This window comes from Magallana gigas, chromosome 7, assembly GCF_963853765.1.
Source record: "Magallana gigas chromosome 7, xbMagGiga1.1, whole genome shotgun sequence".
Taxonomy (NCBI): Eukaryota; Metazoa; Mollusca; class Bivalvia; order Ostreida; family Ostreidae; genus Magallana; species Magallana gigas.
Window position 1 is genome coordinate 31,709,580 of NC_088859.1, and position 19,772 is coordinate 31,729,351.

At 32.8% G+C, this 19,772-nt stretch overlaps 1 protein-coding gene across 11 annotated transcripts in view; it reads left to right on the forward strand.

The window, feature by feature from the left end:
- The window catches only part of LOC105318381 (otoferlin), an 84,805-nt gene that overhangs the window by 21,972 nt on the left and 43,061 nt on the right, over positions 1-19,772 (forward strand). For 9 of the 11 annotated variants that reach the window (XM_066067729.1, XM_066067731.1, XM_034456806.2 and 6 more), the window contains 10 exons: positions 4,502-4,755; positions 9,567-9,682; positions 10,328-10,457; positions 11,059-11,116; positions 11,459-11,590; positions 11,794-11,856; positions 13,793-13,877; positions 16,264-16,379; positions 16,491-16,531; positions 19,310-19,496. In XM_066067729.1, coding sequence (XP_065923801.1) covers positions 4,502-4,755; positions 9,567-9,682; positions 10,328-10,457; positions 11,059-11,116; positions 11,459-11,590; positions 11,794-11,856; positions 13,793-13,877; positions 16,264-16,379; positions 16,491-16,531; positions 19,310-19,496 — 1,182 coding nt within the window. Of the gene's footprint in view, positions 1-4,501; positions 4,756-9,566; positions 9,683-10,327; positions 10,458-11,058; positions 11,117-11,458; positions 11,591-11,793; positions 11,857-12,441; positions 12,527-13,792; positions 13,878-16,263; positions 16,380-16,490; positions 16,532-19,309; positions 19,497-19,772 lie in introns of all 11 variants that reach the window. The other 2 variants (XM_066067730.1, XM_066067737.1) reach the window with 1 other exon arrangement.

The window sequence follows — 19,772 nt, forward strand, 5'->3', positions numbered from 1 at the left end:
TAACTCAGTCAAAATGCAAGGATGATTATGAAAATAATCCAAACACGGATGGTGTTCTAAGTGACATTCTAGATATGGAGGCTGTGCCAGATTTTGATTTAATTCAGAACTGTGTCTTTTCTGATATCTCTGATGAAGATATGATTAACGCCAGTCAAGAGGTAGAGAGCAATAATAGGTTTTTAAAACCTCTGAATCAGCAGGATTTGGATGATTAATACGGAGTGGTTTATCTAAGAAAACGGAGGCAAAGTCAAATCTGGATTTTCCTGATTCCATGTATACATGTATACAACTGCATTTGGATTATTTTTCCACTCATGTACCAGTGCATTTGAATTATTTTACAGAGCTGTGTCAATTCATTTGGATTATTATATTTCAAAGCATGCTTAATTAAATTTCATTTTGTTCTCAGATGTATGGCTTTGCATGGTATTTGTTTTATTACACGTCAACTGTACCTGTCCAATAAGTTTACAATTACTATTCATTATTTTTTACTGGGCAGATTTCACTGTCCATTCTTTAAAATAATGGACAGTTTTTGGAAACTAATTGGACACTCACAGGTAACTTTTTGGGTTTGTTTTCAAATCTACAAGTACTTTATACTATAAAATAGTTTAAAATAACAAAGGATTGCATAACGAAAATGTTTTAATGTGTGTTATAGACCTTTGCTTGTATTGTTATTTTTCACTTTCAGAAAAGTAGGTCAATGACCTACTTTTTGAGTTAATGGCCATTGAATATTTATTGAAAAATCAAGAAAAATCCGATAAAATTTTACACTACGATTGAGATTTTCTTAATTAAAAAATATTACAAATAATTAAACACTTTAAAAAATATGATACACTTTATGAATGGTAGTGGCAATAAATAAGTACACAACATTAAGATTTCAGCATACATTTTTTAAAATAATTCAGTCCGAATTTCCTCTATCATTTTTCAAATCCCTTCCCATTTTTGATTCAATTTTACAAAAAATTGAATGATGATAATACAAAAACATTTATGGTATTGAACTACTTATATTGACCTTATTCTGTTGGCATAAAATCTATATGAGGTCAATGATCAAAATTTTGAGATATGGTGTACGTCTTTTATCGTTTTTAAGCATTTTTCAATATTTTTATTATTCGTGCCATAAGATTATTTTTATGAATAAGTGAGGTAAAACTAACGGAAAATATGCAAAATTACATACACTTAAATATAAAATCCTAACTTTAAATATTAGACTACTGCCAAAAAACTTTTAGCTGAAAACAAAATCTGCAAAATATAGTCCGAATTTCCTCTGTTTGACTAAAAGTCAATTTTTGTTTGAGCCTAATTTCATAATAAAGTAAAACTATTGAATGTTTTGTCAATAATAATTCATTTCATAAATACTTTTTGTGTTTAGAACAAATTTTACTCATTACATTGAACTTTATAACAATCGGAATTTGAGAACTCAAACCCTGAGTAAATAACACCCTTAATATTCTACTTCTTAACAAGTGCCCAAGTAAACATTTTTTGTGTCACTTAAATATATAATATACATGTACGTTGTGCCATAGAATATGTAGTACGTGCCATGATCTGTGCAACAGTAAAATTTATAGCAACCCATTTTAAAGATTGCCAGAGCATTTCAGTTAGATAAAATGTAGGAAGTCTGAGGTTAAAATTGCATGGTGAAAAAAGAATGAGTAATGGTGTGTATATTAAATTAAACTTTTGATATGTTAACCCCCCCCCCCCCCCCCCCAAAAAAAAAAATTAAAAAAAAAATTTAGTTCTGTCAAGTTTCATTGATAAATTCTTTACATGCCCTTTGTGCCACAGTAAAGGAAAAAAAAGACCGAAACTGCTTAATTACTTATTCATAATTTATTTTTACTTAAAGTGTAAAGTCACTAGTTCTCTAATAGTTGTTATAAAGTGTTACTTTTGGTGCAGTTTTTAATTATATTTGTATGCTTTATTAATGTAAAAAACATTTTCTCCTTCATATTGATTCCAGTATAAGTCAGAAAAATTCCACAGGGAATTTATGAATGAAAGAAACCTTTTTGTATGCATTCCTTTTGTGTATTTTATCATATTATAATTTAACATGATAAATATATGAAATGTTCCAAATAAATACTCTTTTTTAATGGCACTCCTGTGGCAGATTGTCAATTTGCAGTATTATTTTAAGGTAATGACATACATCCTTGAGTTGTAAAAATGGAAGTTGTTGCAATTTATTTAATTAGCCAAAGTACCACCATCAGAAAGTCTTCACTTTCAGATGCCCCTTTTGTAGATATACCTACGTCAGTGGCCTTTGAGAGAGAGAGAAATGACTGTCTGTGAATACAGAAACTCTGATATTGATTGTTCAGGAATTGGCTTCTGGGGGATTCTGCCATCCACACAGGGGACTCAATAAAGTGTTCGTAATTACTACCTTGGACAGAACCTGCCAGAATATTAAACATTGACCATCCTATTCATGGCTACATGCTTGTCATTCCCTGCTATATTAAAAAGTTCATGACACAACCATGAGCAGCTGAGTTCACACAGTTGCTACTCATTTCTATTTATTTGAAGATGCATGAAGAAATTAGCAAGCCATGTTAAATTAAGTAAAAGTTTCAAGATCTGCTTCACCGTTCAGAAATAAAAGCCTGCAGTTTTTTGCAGCTTTTATGCATTTCTAGAGACACCAGTTCTCTTTTCCCAGTATTGATCGAGTTTATTTTTATGAAATCTTGTTATTAGTCTCATCAAGGCTCATTAGCAGTTTTTATACTCTTAATAAATTTTGCCAGTGCATTAATGAAGACATGAATGTTTTATTCGCTGTAAGTTCTGTGGAGTTCATTGGACTTCTATAGTTAAGCCCCACTGACCTAGACCAAAGCTTGGGGGATGATTGGCTCAGCACAGCAATCTAAGTTCTTCAGCTTGACAGCTTAACCATAAGCATCATTGATGCTCCCTAGTAATGATGCAGACATACCAGTGCACTTATACCAATCAGATTTGTCCTCACTGTATATAACTACAGAAAAGACTCTCAATTCTTATTGTAAAGTTGTGAATGACCTTTGACACGGAATGTCCATTCATTGCCATAAATTCTCTTGGTTTCCAGTATGTTTAGGTATCTTTTTGAAATGGTCATTGATATACCGGTATACTTTTGCAAATGTATGATAAGTACAGGCAATCTGGAATTGCAATGATCACAACAAGAAAGCCAAGAATTTCCTCTTTCTGCATTATCATTCCATATAGTATTGTAATTTGCGACACATTACTGTGCTGGTAATACACTGGTATGCATCTTAAAAAACCCATGAGACCAGTGTTCTGGGGTTGAAATGAACAATTCAGAAGTAGCTTCATTCTTTAGAGAAACTCAATCGGTATATACTGGTAACTGTCCTTAAAATTTTCCAGTGTTTGGTACGCTCTTGAAATCAACCATGCATGATTTTATCATTATGGTGGAAATTTCTGTCTTGTTCTGGGAGTGTTTCAAAAATATTTTGAGCATCATGTACCCCTGAGGATCTGGTCTCAGCTAGATCGCACACCTCCTTGTTTGGGCGCTAGGTGCAGAGCTCATTCATTTTATGCTGACATATATATAATTCACTTTATCTCTTAATTTGATTTAAAGTACTGGTTTGTCACTTTAGTATTCATTTGACTGTCAGTGAGCAGATATTAAAAATAAGTTTTATAGCTAGCCTACAAGTAAAGCTAGACAATTAAATGAAATTGCATAGCCATACCCATTTTCTTGGTCAGTGTTAATTAGAACCTGCTCTGAAAGCTTACAGGGCCTCCAGGTGCTGTAAAATTTTAAAAAAAATTTGGTCAAAGTTCAAGGTCATGTCAGACCTGTAGAAAAAAACCCTTTGAACCATATATTCTTTCCCCATAACCCCATCTTTGTCAGCCTTCACATTTAGGGTGATTGTGGATTAAGGATGTAGTGACCTTGAACCACATCACTAGGTTAAATATTGAGCATTATATTATTAGGAGATATCTTTGAACCATAAATTTGCTTCTAAAGTTATTTAAGCTTTACCGAAACACTGCATGTAGGTAATGTTAGGTTCTGAGTGACCTCGAAATAAGTTTATATTCCGGTATATCAAATGCCAAGGTCATTGTAGACCTCTATATAAAATCTCCTTTTCAGGGACTTATTTTTCTATCTTTCGTATTTCACCGACAGAGAGCTTTTCAGAAAAAGGGTATGTTTTTGATAAAATTTCCTAGATTTCTTAGTGAGAGGTCAAGGTCAAAGCAAAGTCCTATCAAATGATTTCCATCCTAATGCCATTTCTTAAAGTTAGGGCTCTTTGAGATGTTGACCATCTCAATGATGTCTAGTTAATTTATGGTTCCTGATGTTAAGTATTTTCATTAATTAAGTAAACTTATGTTTAACTATACTTCAAAGTTTACTATGAAATCTATTTTCCAGACCTCCGTGACCTTTGAACTTGTATACAATGCTCCAGATGGATCAGTGGGTATGTGGCAGAAAGGAGGCTTTGATAGACTCACCTCTGAAGAACTTCGATCCCCCCTCACTGAGGAGGATCAGAATTTCCGGAATCTGGAACGCAGCAGTGTGGACTCAGAATCCATCATCTCCACTGGCAGCCCATCCAAGTCAATCCATGGATCTAAGCTCAGTCTGGAGTCCAAGAGGTCGGGTGGAAGGTCACCAAGGCAGTATGTATTAATAGTTCGTACAGAGAAATTACTGATTTTGTTTGATTGGCCGGAAGGATAAGCTTTGTGATTTGCATCCTAGAGCGTAATTTTAAACAAATTTGTAATACTGTTCAGATTGCTATGGAGTATTAAATAAAGGGCTTTTTTCTGACAGCTTGTTAGCTAGTATCCATCCAAATTTTAATTTGTTTTATTTTTCGGGGTTTTTTTTGTTTGTTTTTTTTATATAGAGTTAATGCTATTTGTGATTTGAGTATGCTATTACAGAGCTAATAGTATTCATTGTTTTTGGGGGGGAAATAAATTGCATTCATCCCTCTTTCTCTCCTGTGTAATGAACAAAAGGCCACTGACCCATGTGGGACCATATGATTTAGCTACCTACCAAATGATGGTGATAGAGGTTGCATATAACAGAGTTCAGCCAGAACACTGTAAATATTACATCATCCAAATAAAAACAAAAATATGAAACCTTAATATGATTTACGAAAGTTCACATTGTATATAACCAGATATAACAGAATTTTTACTGGAGGCGGTAATGAAATAATCTTATAGCAGCCATCAATTTTACAAGATTTGTGACACTGATTGTTCCGATGAAAGTGTTCAAGTACAGCGCTCACAAATGGAGATTTGACACTTTACAAAAGGCCGAAACTAGTTCTCCAATCCACTGTCAGATCTAGTTGATGTATATTCAATCATACACTAAAATGCACTAGAGCTAGAGGGAGTAAGTGTTCTACTGGGCTCTTAGTGATGAAATCTTTTACAGAAATTCTTTTTATGGCCAACCAACCCTGAAACTTAATACTTTCTAAAATACTTTCAATAACTGTATACTTATTGCTTTATTTTTCAAGATTTGTACTTTTAGCCCCCTTTTTCACACAAAAGTTTTTTTTTTTAATTTATTTTTTTGAATTTGAAATGTGAGAAGTAAGGAAAATGAAGCAACAAATGTATGTGTAAGTAGTGAAAATTTTGCCATAGACATTTATACCATTGGCTACAGTTTTTCTTGAATTCGTAGTTAAAACTTAACACCTCAGAAGTTAAGACTAACAGTATCATTTCTGCAATGTAGAAAGATAAAGGGAATTACCAGTATATAGTAATATCTGAATTTACAGCTTAATTTGTCTCTCATGTCAAATCAAAGCTAAAATGATTGCAAAGTAAGGTACTGTAGATTCGTAATTAAACGCGAGGAGTTAATATACGTGTAAAATTGCGAGAAGCACACTTCGCAGATTTTTAAATTCTCGCCGTTACTTTCTGAGAATTGACAGTTATAAAAAAATAAGGTGAAATGTTCTACGTTCGCAATTTTATATTCTCGTGATTTGATGCAAACCAGCGGGATCGCGGAAATAAGTACTCGCGTAATATAAAGAATTCTCTGCTTTTACAACATCCATGTTGAACAACTAAATATGGTGAAAACATATAATTAACAGAGTTTTATTTCAATCAACTTTAAATGCAAAACTCCAGGTTAACTTTTGTTAATTCTCAGTAAATGCAGTCAGTCTAAGTGGGTTATCAGTTTAATGAAGGAACAGAATGGGGATTTGTATTGTGTAATAAGATAGTTCGCCTCATCAGGTACGATGGTGGTTGGTATTTTCATCAATACCATAACAATGGTTCAATGGATGCTGATTGATAGCATGTGTCTGAAACCATAGAATCCCATTCACAAATTTACTCAGGAATCATTGGAAAAGGTTTTGATGGATGATAGTCCTAAGCTAGCTGGGCTGCTTTCAAAACGGATAAAATGTGTCAGTTGGAAACACTGTATCTCTAAAATGAAATAAAATCCATCATTTATGAGCTCGTGGTGCGAAAATAGATTTGTTCGTTTACAATGGCTTCAGGTTTTTTTTATGTAATTCTCCTGTTGGTTTTAACAAGTAACAATGTGACTGTCTGAACACATGGTTGTACTGTGTAGGAAATTCACTGACTGCTTGAATTTCCCATGGGAAGCACAAGAATACTCCATCTATAGACTTAATGGGGTTTATATCTGTACTAGGGAACCTCTCCCTAAGCTATAACTATCAATGAATGTGAGACTCCGTTACCCTACTACAGGCAGTTACAGTTCACTGTTTCATCTTTCACTTACAGGTGCAGAACTCTTTTTATTTTTTCAAAAGACGTTTATATACTAGTACTGTCAAACTTCATTATCTAGAACTATAGATGGGACTGTTAAAAATTTCGAGATATTCGAAATTTTTAGGGTAAAATACTTTAAAAATAAGTGGATGTGACTTACAAATCACTTCGACATATCCATTGTATTCGAGATATCAGTATTTGAGATAATTACGTTCAACCGTATAAAATACTTACCATTACCAGTGAAATAAAGCCTATAGTAACAGTCAAAACAGTTTTCTATGTACTTGTACTATGATTCCAGAGGGAAAAGTAAACCAGAATAGATTAAGAAAGTTGTTATCATACAGGGTTTGGAAGTATAATCATAACCCTGATATCTTGCACTGATATCCAAAGGAAATTTATTGTATTAGGCTGATGCAAGTTTTTAATTTTTTTAAAAATTGTTCTATGATAATTATTAAGTTGCAGACATGCAAGCACTAATCGTTTGGACTTTGAAATGATAGAAGTCAAATTTTATGGAACTCCAAAGAGTGTAGTATGCAAAAGAGCTTCTTAACAATTATAGCCATGAGTTCAGCTAGTTAATATATATAAAGCATTTTTTTTAGCAAATCCTTTGGGAATCATAATGCCTCAATTAGAAATTCAAACTAATAAACTAAATTTTAGAGGAGAGTGAAAGACAACAACAGTAAAGTGTTTGTAGTTATATGTTCCAATCAGCCTCTGTAGGCTCAGAAGCAACGACAAAGGCTTGCACTTTGTCACCTTATATGGATCTGTATGAGGTTGTTGGGAAACAATTTATTTTGATGGCTCTAATCCTCTTTATAAAGTTGTAAAGTCAATGTCTCCGTTTAACTTGACTTTCATTGCACCAACTGGTATTGGATTCAGAGGATGAAGTGCAACTTTTATCTTTACATATTGATGTTGAGGATAGTTTGAATTGTACTCCTGAATTACCATGTCATATATTATGCATGCATGCAGTACTTCATTGGTTGAAAAGTTGGTTTATAAAGTAATTGCATATTTGACGTATTTTCAGGATTCTGATATCACAATGTTAATTTTACATTAGAGACATCCCCTTAGAAATAAATCTGAAAATTTGTCATTCTAAATCTACAATAAACTTTACATTTGTTAAGTTGAAAATGGAGCAGATAAGATGGCAATAAAACTTTTGTGTGGGTTGACGGAAAGTATCAGATTTGGGACAGTAATTATTTCAAGGAATATCGGATCAGGAATCCCTATTTCTCTAGAGGAAATGCCTGCATGGTTGTAATGGTTCAAAGATAAACAAAATTTTTCTTGAAGTTGCTCTGAATAGTTCCATTTGATAGTTAAAGGCAGTGCGTATATATGGTCATCCTTTTGGATATGATAACACTTGATAAAATTTACTTTTTTGATTGAAATTGCAATTTAAAAACAATTGTACTTCAAAATAAATTGATGTATTAATTATAGAGAAGAGTATATTGCTAGTGCATGTATCTGCATGATCAAGGGGTAGTTTTTCATCACAATATTTACATTATTCAGATAACAATTTCTTTGATAAATAATAAAACCACCTATTTGTATAAATGCTGAAAATAAATTATTGATAAATAAATTAATAAATAAGATTTTTAAAAGTCTTTAGCAGAAAGTTGTCAACTAGACAAAATAGCAACCATTGATGATCGAAAATCGTTGTCTTAATTGTTGACAACTACAACTATGACAGCCTTAACTTATGTCCAGTGTTCTTAGTGCATGAATGTCATTGATTCATTGACCATAGAGAGGACATTAGTGCAAAATACCAAGCTACATAAAAGTATGAACACTGGACATAGAGTTGAGGAAAGACTTGCTTTATATTTCAGTTTCAATATGTAGTACATGTATTACTAAAAGCAACTTGCAAAATTACGATTTTGATAGTACCCGATCAACAATTTTAGTTTCGCTGCTCATTTTTTTTTTGACAAAATTGGCATCACAAATTATTTAGTTATATAGAAATAATGATGTCAATTTAAGATACTGAAATTTAGTGTATTTTAATTAAGGTACTGACCAAATAATATTAATTGTACAGTAATGAAAAACCCACAATATTACAAAGTAAACAATTAACAGAAATTGCCTTTTAATTGGACATTAATACAGATAAAGTATTATCTGTAGAAGTTATAGCAGGGAATTTATTTCAAATTACTTCAGTTGCAAAATAGGAATATATGAAATAACCCATAAACTATTTAGTTTGTACAAAAATAAAGGAAACGTGTTAACTGATCTTAGTGGAAATATTTTCATTTTTAATATATTAGGTGTAATTGCATTTGGAAATATATATAATGATTTATTATTATGAATTGAATTTCTGAATAAGAGTAAGCTTTCAATTTATTCTGTAAATATGAAAAAAAAAACTGGCAGAAAGCTCTCGATGTACAGTTAGTCAATATATCCTTTGTCTTGTCAAAAAACTGCACCAAGCTTCTCCAACCAGCTTTGTACTATATATTTTTCTTTATTTACTAAATTTATTTATCTTAATGATTTCTTGTTTTATGTATTGATACCTTGGTATGTAAAATATAGCAGCAGCATATTTAAAAATAAATGACAAATATGGCTGTTTTTTTCTTATTTAGCACCAAGAATCTGTCTTCTGTGGTGAAGATGATGATGACGGTCTCCAAACAGCGAGCGGGCGGAGGCGTTCCTGACATGGACGACAAACAGTCACTGATAGATGACATAGAGACAGGTGATTGGTGCCTCTCTCTCATTTGCTGCTATAATGTAGTCTCTACGATTATTTTTATCTGACGTTTTCTCTCCTCCACTCCCCTCCCCCAAAAAAGGAAAGGGCTAGATTATTGCGCTACTCTCCCATCTATTTGTTTGATTTATACTCGGCTAAATTTGACTAACATAATTTTGCATGAAAAGAGCATTGATAAAAAATTCTTATGAAATTGTTTAATATGAAATTATAATTTTACTTGAATTTCATGTAAAAATTTTCACACAATTATTTGATATGAAAACACTTTGTGTCAGATAATACAAACTCATATCATAGTCACTTGAACACTTCACATGAATTTCTTGTGAATTTTCTTACAAGAAATTCATGGTAGTGCCTTTAAGATGTAAAAATCACTTGAGAAATATTTGTGAAATTTATGTGAAACACATTATGCCTGATTCATGTCATTCTGAATCTTCCATATGGCATTAAATTCTTAAATAGGAGATATGAGAGAATTAGATAGTGTGGTCAATGTCAAATACTTGATATTTGTCACTCTAATCAGTGCCAGCAATTTGACTGGTGTGTTATGCAATAAGAAATACAATACAATGTACTTGTTTTGATGAGGGGGGAAAATTATTCTTGTTTTGACAGATCCAAGCCTAGATGCAAAAGCTGCAGAGATTGCCTCAATGGTGGGAGGTGGAAAGGACAGTAACCTTGACGACGACCAAGAAAGTGAAGGTCATGGTTCAATATCAGCAGGAATCCCCAGTTTTAAAAGGTCATTATTGATTCACTTAGTACTCTGAAGCAGCTAAAAAAAAAGATTATAACTTCTAAGGTTTTGTTTTTGCCTATAGTCAATTGGTATGGCATTGACATATATCAGACTGCATGTAAATTGATACATTAAGATTTTTCTAAGAGATTTTGTTCTTTCTTTGATTTGTTTTTTTTTTTTGCAATGTCTAAATAGGTAAAATAAATCATCTTATTAGCTCCATTTAGGAAGATCCATTTAGATAAACACAACGTAGAGTTATGCAAGCATCAAAATTAATGAAGCTGTTTTCTGTTAGAAGTTTAGTTTTATTATTTGCTGCATCCTTCTGAAATTTGCAAAGAATGATTATAGAATAGAGAATAATGAATTCAAATTCTACAATAACAGCTATAATTTAAAGATATTATATGATCGATGCAGCCCACACAATTGATCTTAAATATGGAAAACAGACAAAGCAATCAAGAAGTAAACCTCAAACGGGAGTCAAAACTCTTTGTTGCAAGCATTACTGGCATTAGAGGTTTTTTTTCAAATTCCCTTAAGTTAAGGATTTTATCAAATAAAAATGAGGCCTCATTGAGAGATTTTATTTTAGATCCAAAGACAAAGTACCAAGAATAGAGCCAGCTTCTATGAAAGCTCAGGACTTTCAGGTTTGTCTTCTATAATGCCTTGATGGACGACTTCAGTTGAGTTAATTAACTTTCACACACTCCACTATCCATGCAGTAACCATGCAAAAGTGCTTACGTATACACGAGACATTTCTCAATTCCAGATAAATTCCATGAAAAATTATTGGCAAAATTATTTCAATTTATAAGATACTATCATAAAAAATATTTCATTAATTTGATATGGTAAGATACTGTATGTTTTACTGTGACAATTCATGACTGGATGGCACTCCTGAATTTCACAAATACTTCTCGCAAGCAACAAGAAATTGGTTCAGAGTATGAAGTAGTTCTATATTTTGGACGAAATTTATTAAGGTGTGTATCACAGTGATAGAGGCGCGGCAGCTGGCCGGGCTCAACATGGACCCAGTGGTTTGTGTACAGGTGGGGGACCAGAAAAAGTACACCAGCGTAAAGGAGTCTACTAATTGTCCGTACTACAACGAGGTAGGCTCCAGATATAGCAACACTGCAACTCTAATGTGAAAGCTGGCATTTCTATCTTGTAGATTTCACTTGCTGAGATTGCAGAAATCTTAATTTCGTAAAATGCTAGAAGAAATTGATAGGTGATCTGAATTCCTTTATCATTGTCTAAGTAATTAAAGGTAATGTTGACAAATTATAGTTTTTTATTTTTTTTCCACCAGTATTTTGTGTTTGATTTCCACATGGCCCCAGCGATGCTGTTTGATAAGATTGTCACTCTGACGGTGAGTATTTGTTGCAAATGTCTCAAATTAAATGTCCAATCAATGCCCAGTATTTTCTTGGAAAATTCTTCATATATGAATTGTTTTGAATGTTGCTGTCTTAATTTTTTTTTTCTTTGGTGAAGAAAAAGGTCAGGAAAGTTTATTGATATATGTATATAAAGAGCAATTTATCAATTACATTGCAGCATTGCAGACAATCAGTAGCCAATTTATAAGCAATAAAAAAAGTTAACTACCCCATGTATTCCTCTATTAAATTGTAGTGTAACGAGCCTAATTTTGTTTTTATGAAGCTGGTAGTATCAGGACCCATAGATCTTTATTTTGTGTTTTATTTCTTGTAGTTAAAAAAGAATAACTTTTTGCATCAAAAGATTTGAATTTAGTGCTTGACACTAAATCCAAATTGGACAGGTAGCCATTATAATTATGAGATTAAGCAAGATTTAATTGTTCTTGCTGTCCTATAAACAATTCTTCTAATGCAGTTAAATGCATATAAAATTCAGAATACAATTTTGCTTATTGTTGTTTTATTATTTTATTTTAACAAAGATGATGATTATGTTATTTATATATTAGGTCCTTCATTCACGCAAATTATTGCGTGCCGGCACAATTGTTGGATTTTTCAAGATAGATGTTGCAACTGTTTATCTACAAAATGGTAGAATGTTTTATTTTTTCCCAATTAAGTTTCCCCATTGGCATGTTTCTTCTGGTGCATGGTGGCACAGTATGGGCAAAATCTCCATTTTTTTTTCAAAGTCTTAAAAGATTTTTGAATTGAGAAAATATCACAGAACTGTTGAACCTCAATTATTCTTAGAGGTAAAAAGACATTAAGAAATGGAGATTTTTACAGCTTTTTGTCCAATGCATGCTTGTATACTATGTATCATATTGGTTTTCACAATCACTGTTTTTTGTACATTTTTATCTAAGGTAATCTAATTTAGATTTTCCAAACTCTTACAAACCTGAAAATGTGACTTTTTGTGATGCATAAAAAGAATCAACTTTAGAATTGTTGAAAAGTTTAAACATATAGCTTTGAAATGCTTATTATTGGACAAAATGCTCTCTAATTGTATTGATACATCAAAAAAGAAACCCATATGGATCTTAACCATTACTAATGAATCAATGACATTGCAAATCTTCTGATGGAAAAAATAATAATTGCTCTCTCCCAAAATTTCTTCTAGAAATATCATTTTTCAGTCCTCTATTTTTGCTAATTATATACATGTACATGTATTCTGAATTTCCCAAGGTATTCGCTGATTAATCTGACTGTTTACCTGAATGTCTATATAAACTAACATAAATACTCCTCTATGGAACTTCAATTCAAAATCAGAAGTAGGGGAGATAATGCGACAGGGCAATGTATTCCAAAGAAAACAATTTTTTTTTTTCATGCTATATGTCCCACCATTTGCTAAGACTTGGTGGAAAAATGGCTGCTCTAAGATGATGAACTAACAGGCATTAGTTTAAAAGTACAAATATATAGGTACCTTAAAAATATAGATTTAAAATACTTAAATATTATTTTTCATATTGCACTTCTTTAAGTTCGAATACTTAACAAATGAACAAGATATTTTGAAATAATCTGTGTATTTTTTCGTTGCTTTTTTAAAAAAAATAATGATATAAACTTAAGTGTGTACTTCTCTGCAATGTTGTCATATGTGTGTGAAGTTACTATTCCATCAAAGAAGTTCCTATTGCCTGACCTTAGGTGACCTCATTCCATGCATGGCTAAACCCTGCCCCAGAAATTATAACCAATGCATGGCCGATTCCCAATGGAAATGATCGTTACCATGCATGGCTTTGAATGCATGGTGGCACCACTTTGGGTCATGAAGTGGTGGCTGTTTATTGGCCCGACCTGTAACTTATGTGTCACTGCTGTCTGTAGGTTTGTCAGTCGGGACGTCTCCTCCGATCCAACAAGCCGCTCGGAAACTACAAACTGGATGTAGGCACTGTGTATGCTGCAACAGGTACCTAACATACTCCACCATTGTTGTCAAAAGATGCAAGCATGGTTGTCATAGTAACATTGTCCTTTCCCGCTCTAATGATGTAGTTTTTTTAATATGGTAGTTATGAAAAAAAAAAAGTAGTGGAGGTGTAAATTGTTCCCATTGTAATTAACATTTGTTTGAAGTATAGTGCATTTAACTTTTTACAAGTAGTGATAACTTTTTGCCAAGAAAATTAATTTTTAACACATGCTTAACAGATATGAATGAATGAAAATAGTTTCTTTATAGAATGTACATGTATAATAAAAGAACTAGATTTTGTATTTAACATAATTTAATGATATATTATGTAGAATCTGTCTTGGTAAAACCATAAAGTTCTAATTAGGTACATTTGTATATATTCATTATTAACTAGGTTTTAGTTCCTGAAGACTGACTATGGTGTTCTTATAGATTTTATCCCTGTTTTTATTTTTCCAAGTCATTCAACCATTATTTGAATGAAATTTATCTCCATTTCATCTTATATGACTTTTAAGAGGCTGACATACTTAAACAATTGATATCACTTTCCTGTGCCATGTAATGACTGACTGAGATGAATTTTACTCTGATACTTTAACATTGCTGTTTTCAATTAAAGGACATCTTTGGTTGTTGAAAACTTAATATAGATTTGAGATGTACCAATTGTATTTTCATTGTAATTTATTGAAAACTTAGATATAAGAAGTGAGAGAGAGAGAGAGAGACAGAGAGAGAGAGAGAGAGAGAGAGAGAGAGAGAGAGACACTTTATTGATGCTAACAATTGCACCTTTGGTTTCTCATCAGTCAATTTACATTTTTTTATTGTTGCAACAAACCATGAATACAATGGTAAATGAAATAAAACAGCAAAAAGAAATTTCCTTGCAGGTTCTTTATAAGTACAAGAGAGAGAGAGAGAGAGAGAGAGAGAGAGAGATTCCTTTTACACCTTCACATCATTTTAAGCCCTGTATCAATTTAATGCAGAAAAATTGTGAACATCAGAGCTATCTGGTCAAATGCTAACTGGTCTAAGGCAGATAAATATTATTAATGCTGGAATGATTGAGTTATCTGGGAACAATTAGATATAAGCATTACCATGGCACTTGACATGGGAAGCATTACCATGTATTACCTTCCAAAGGATGGTCCAAAATCTCACCACTACAGATTGTTTTTCCATCTTAAACTGGATATGCCTTGTCTGGAGTGATGCTCTTGACTCCTTTCGACTCATTGAACTCTCTCTCAGATTCTATAATCTCATTTTCAGCCTATTCAAACGTATCATATGTACTTTGGTACAGTCGGCCTCAGAAAACTCAATGTGTACTTTACTGCTCATAAATCGTTGCTTTTGAACTGCTGCAGTTTTGTTCAAGATGTAAGAACCAAATTTCCTGTCTTCAGTAATTTTATTGCAATGATATTTTGCAAAATTTCAGTTGACCATTCTACAATATACTTGTGGAATTTAAGAAACCATATTACTAGTATGGATGCAATGTGGCATAAGTCCATTATTTATTGTCTGTGTGTCTGTTATATCCTGTATCTTAGATAAGGAACTGTATCTTATATAACAGCAGTTTGCCTCATTTAGCAAAGAATCAGTATTCCTTAATGAATCTTGACTGATACTAAGCAGGTAACTTCCTACTTAACGGAATGACTTAGCTTCACCCCAATCTGATTATTGATAAAATTATAGTTTTGGTGATCTGAATTTCTTAACTGGTTCTTCATATATTTCATTTATAATTGGTATTGGGAATGTATTTTTTTCTTGTCCACTTGGTTTCTATAGTGTACAGATTTATCATTATTAGAGTCATTACGTAACAAATAGCAATAGAATGGGACACATATATATTTTTTTCTCACATAATATAGTTCTTATGAGATATTTTTTCATTCATATCATGTATGCATGTGTATTTTACATGGGCACTGATGTTAATTGGCTTCCAAGTGTCTGAACACTTTCTTATTATATATTGATTATACATTTTCTTATCTCATGAATATTTCCTCCTGCTTTAAATTTTTCATGGTAATTTTCATCAGTAGCTACATCTCCAGTATAAATCAATGTTAATTGTGGCAGACTTAACGATTTAGCCATAAAGATAAGGAATTCCTTTGATAATCAATACTTTAATGACAGTGTTATATCTTTCTAAGCAAATTTCAATGAAATATTAATTAAGAAGTCAAATGAAAGTTTTAGGAAACACTCCTATTTATAAATGAGATAATTTTACGAGAGAATTTTTTTCAATGCAACGTTTAAAAGAGAATTAAGCCTCTTCAGAACTTTTGAACTTCTTGATGAATTAAATGAATACTCATCATTTTCTCTGTAGATCACCAATTTTACCATAAATGGGCAATGTTAACTGACCCTGATGACATCAATGGAGGGGTCAAAGGTTATCTCAAATGTGACATTGCTGTGGTCGGCAAAGGTGATTCTGTCAAGGTAATTAAACTTTGATAAAAGAAATGTGAATCCTATGCTGATCTCATGCAAGAAAACTGAAAAAGCTGGCACTGAATGTATTTTAAGCATGCACCCCATTTTATGTTTTAGGTCCCACCAAAAATTGAGCAAGATGATGATGATATTGAAGGGTAAGGAAAAAACCCATTTATAGTTTAATAAGAATAGCACTGTTTATAATATACAACCTTTTTTGCCTCAGTGCATTGATCTCAGTGATACAGCATAGGTCAAATGTGTCTGTTTTTTCTGGCCAACCTTTTTTTAGCTCACCGAGACGAAGTCAGGGGGAGCTTATGCTATACCCTCGGCGTCGGCGTCGGCGTCCGGACCTGGTTAAAGTTTTTGTTGCATGTCCTGTATCTAAGCTATTACTTGTCCTATCTTCACCAAACTTGCATGGATGATGCATCTGGACCTACTTATGGACTTGAAAGACTAGGATGCTGAATCTGAGTCCTAAATTTCAGATGCTGGAGGAGGTTAAAGTTGTTGGACCAGGTTAAAGTTTTTGTTGCAGGTGCCCTTTGATAGCAATATCTAAGTTACTGCAGGTCCGTACTTCACCAAACTTGCATGGATGGTGTGTCTTATGATACTGATGCACCAGACAGGCTTTAGTGCTGAATCTGAGCTATAGGTTTCGGATGCTGGAGGAGGTTAAGGTTTTTGGAGCAGGTTAAAGTTTTTGTTGCAGGTGCCCTTTGATAGCAATATCTAAGTTACTGCTGGTCCGTACTTCACCAAACTTGCATGGATGGTGTGTCTTATGATACTGATGCACCAGGCAGGCTTGGGTGCTGAATCTGAGCTATAGGTTACAGATGCTGGAGGAGGTTAAGGTTTTTAGAGCTGGTTAAAGTTTTTGTTGCAGGTGCCCTCAGATGATGATATCTTAGTTACTACTGGTCCTAACTTCACCAGACTGCTATGGATGGTGCGTCTTATGATACTGATGCACCAGACAGGCTTGAATGCTGAATCTGAGCCATAGGTTTCGGATGCTGGAGGAGGTTAAGGTTTTTAGAGCTGGTTAAAGTTTTTGAAACAGGTGCCCTCTGATGATTATATCTTAGTTATTGCTTGTCCTAACTTCACCAGACTTCAATGGATGGTGCATCTTATGATACTGATGCACCCGACAGGCTTGAATGCTGAGTCTGAGCCATAGGTTTCAGATGCTGGATATGGTTAAGTTTTTTTGGAACAGGTCACATGTTTAATAGATGATAGTACTATTTCAACTTGCATAGTTGACTAAACTGTAATATGAATGAATCACAGAGGAAGCTTCAGATGCAGAGCTTGATCTCCATTATCAAGGATGCTAAAAAATATATCTTAGTTATTACAGGTCCTAACTTCACCAAACTTTAATGGATGGTGTGTCTTATGATACAGATGCACCTGACAGGCATGGATGTTGAATCTGAGCCATAGGTTGCGGATGCTGGAGTAGGTTAAGTTTTAATTGCTAGTGCCCTCTGATGATGATATCTTAGTTATTACTGGTCTGAACTTCACCAAACTTGCATGGAGATGCGTCTTATGTATACTGATGCACCTGACAGGCTTGAATGCTGAATCTGAGCCAAAGGTTTCGGATGCTGGATGAGGTTTAGATTTTTTTGAACAGGTCACATGTTTTATAGATGATAGCTTGCATAGTTGATTTAACTATATTATAAATGAAACGCAGAGGTTGCTTCAGATGCAGAGCCTGATCTCCATTATCAAGGATGCTAAAGAAATCTCCTACCTCACTTAAACCTGCTTGATAGAAAGATGAGGTTATTGTTAAATGATATAACATGATTCCTATGATAAAGTATTGTATGATATGAAACACTTTTGTTTAATATGATACAATATAATATCATATGTTATATTGTAAAAAGTAATATGATACGATTTGATATTGTATCAATTTTTTTTATATTTTATGATATGATATTGTATCATGATATTGTTTTGTATAGTATTGTATATTATGATCCAATATTATATTGTCATACGATATTGTATAATATGATATTGGTTTCTGTAATTTACAATTATATCACGCGAAATTGTATTATATGATATTGTAATATTATATATTATCGTATCATACGATATTGTATAATATGATATTGGTTTATATAATATATTATTGTATCATATGATACAATATGTATGTATGATATTGTATTATATAATATTTTACTTTATCACATAATATTGTATCATTTGATATGATACAATGTTATATCAAATTATATTGTATCATATAATACAATATCATATTATGTATCAAATATTATACAATATCATACAATACAATATATCATACTATATTATACAATATAATATCATATGTTTCAATGTTATGATGTCTTATGTAATATTATATTGTATCATATAATACAATATTGTATTATGTATAATAATGTTGTATTATGTGATCAAATACAATAAGGTTTAACACAATACAATGTCATTTCATATTTACAATATCATCTTTGTTTATTGCAGTATCTTATTGTATTATATGATATATATTGTTAGTATGATAGGATGCAATATTTAATTTTATATTATTATATAGATAAATATATGAACATATGATTATCATACAATTTTTTAACAGATGATATATGATTTTGTGTCAAAACAGAATCCATGAATATCCAAGATCATAAAGTATGATTTTCATACAATATGATAAAGGTGGTCTCATAGGGGTGATGCCTCGTCTCGGTGAGCTTTGTAATCTGTGATTACCTATGTTTCTGTCATGATAAACAACCTTGCCAAACTTATTATCTCTGTATTTGAAATCAATTTTTCCTAAATGCAAGGCCAACATCTTTATTTTTTTTTCTTTGCCAACTACTTAAAATGTTGTAAATCGTCTACCTATGCATTAGAAACCTGCTTCTACCGGAGGGTGTGCCGGCAGACAGACAGAGAGCCAAATTCTGCATCAATGTCTACAGGGCAGAGGGCTTGCCAAAAATGAACACTGGTATCATGGCCAATGTCAAAAAGGCCTTCACAGGAGAGAGCAAGGACTTGGTGGATCCCTATGTCAATGTCTCCTTCGCTGGCCACCAGGTACATATGTATAGTAAATCTACATCGATAAAAATCCTTAGGAAGTGGGCAGGTAGGATTGCAATGGGGGAGGATGGGCAAGAAACATTTTTGTCCCCCGCCGCAACGCGGTGCGGGGACATAAAAATGCTGGGCGTCCGTCCGTGGGTCTGTGGGTCCGTGCATCCGTCCGTCACACTTTTTTGTAAGCGCTCTCATGCCTACAAACTTTGACGGATTTTCATCAAATTTATACCAAATGTTTATATCACTATTATCTTGGACAAGTTCGAAAAT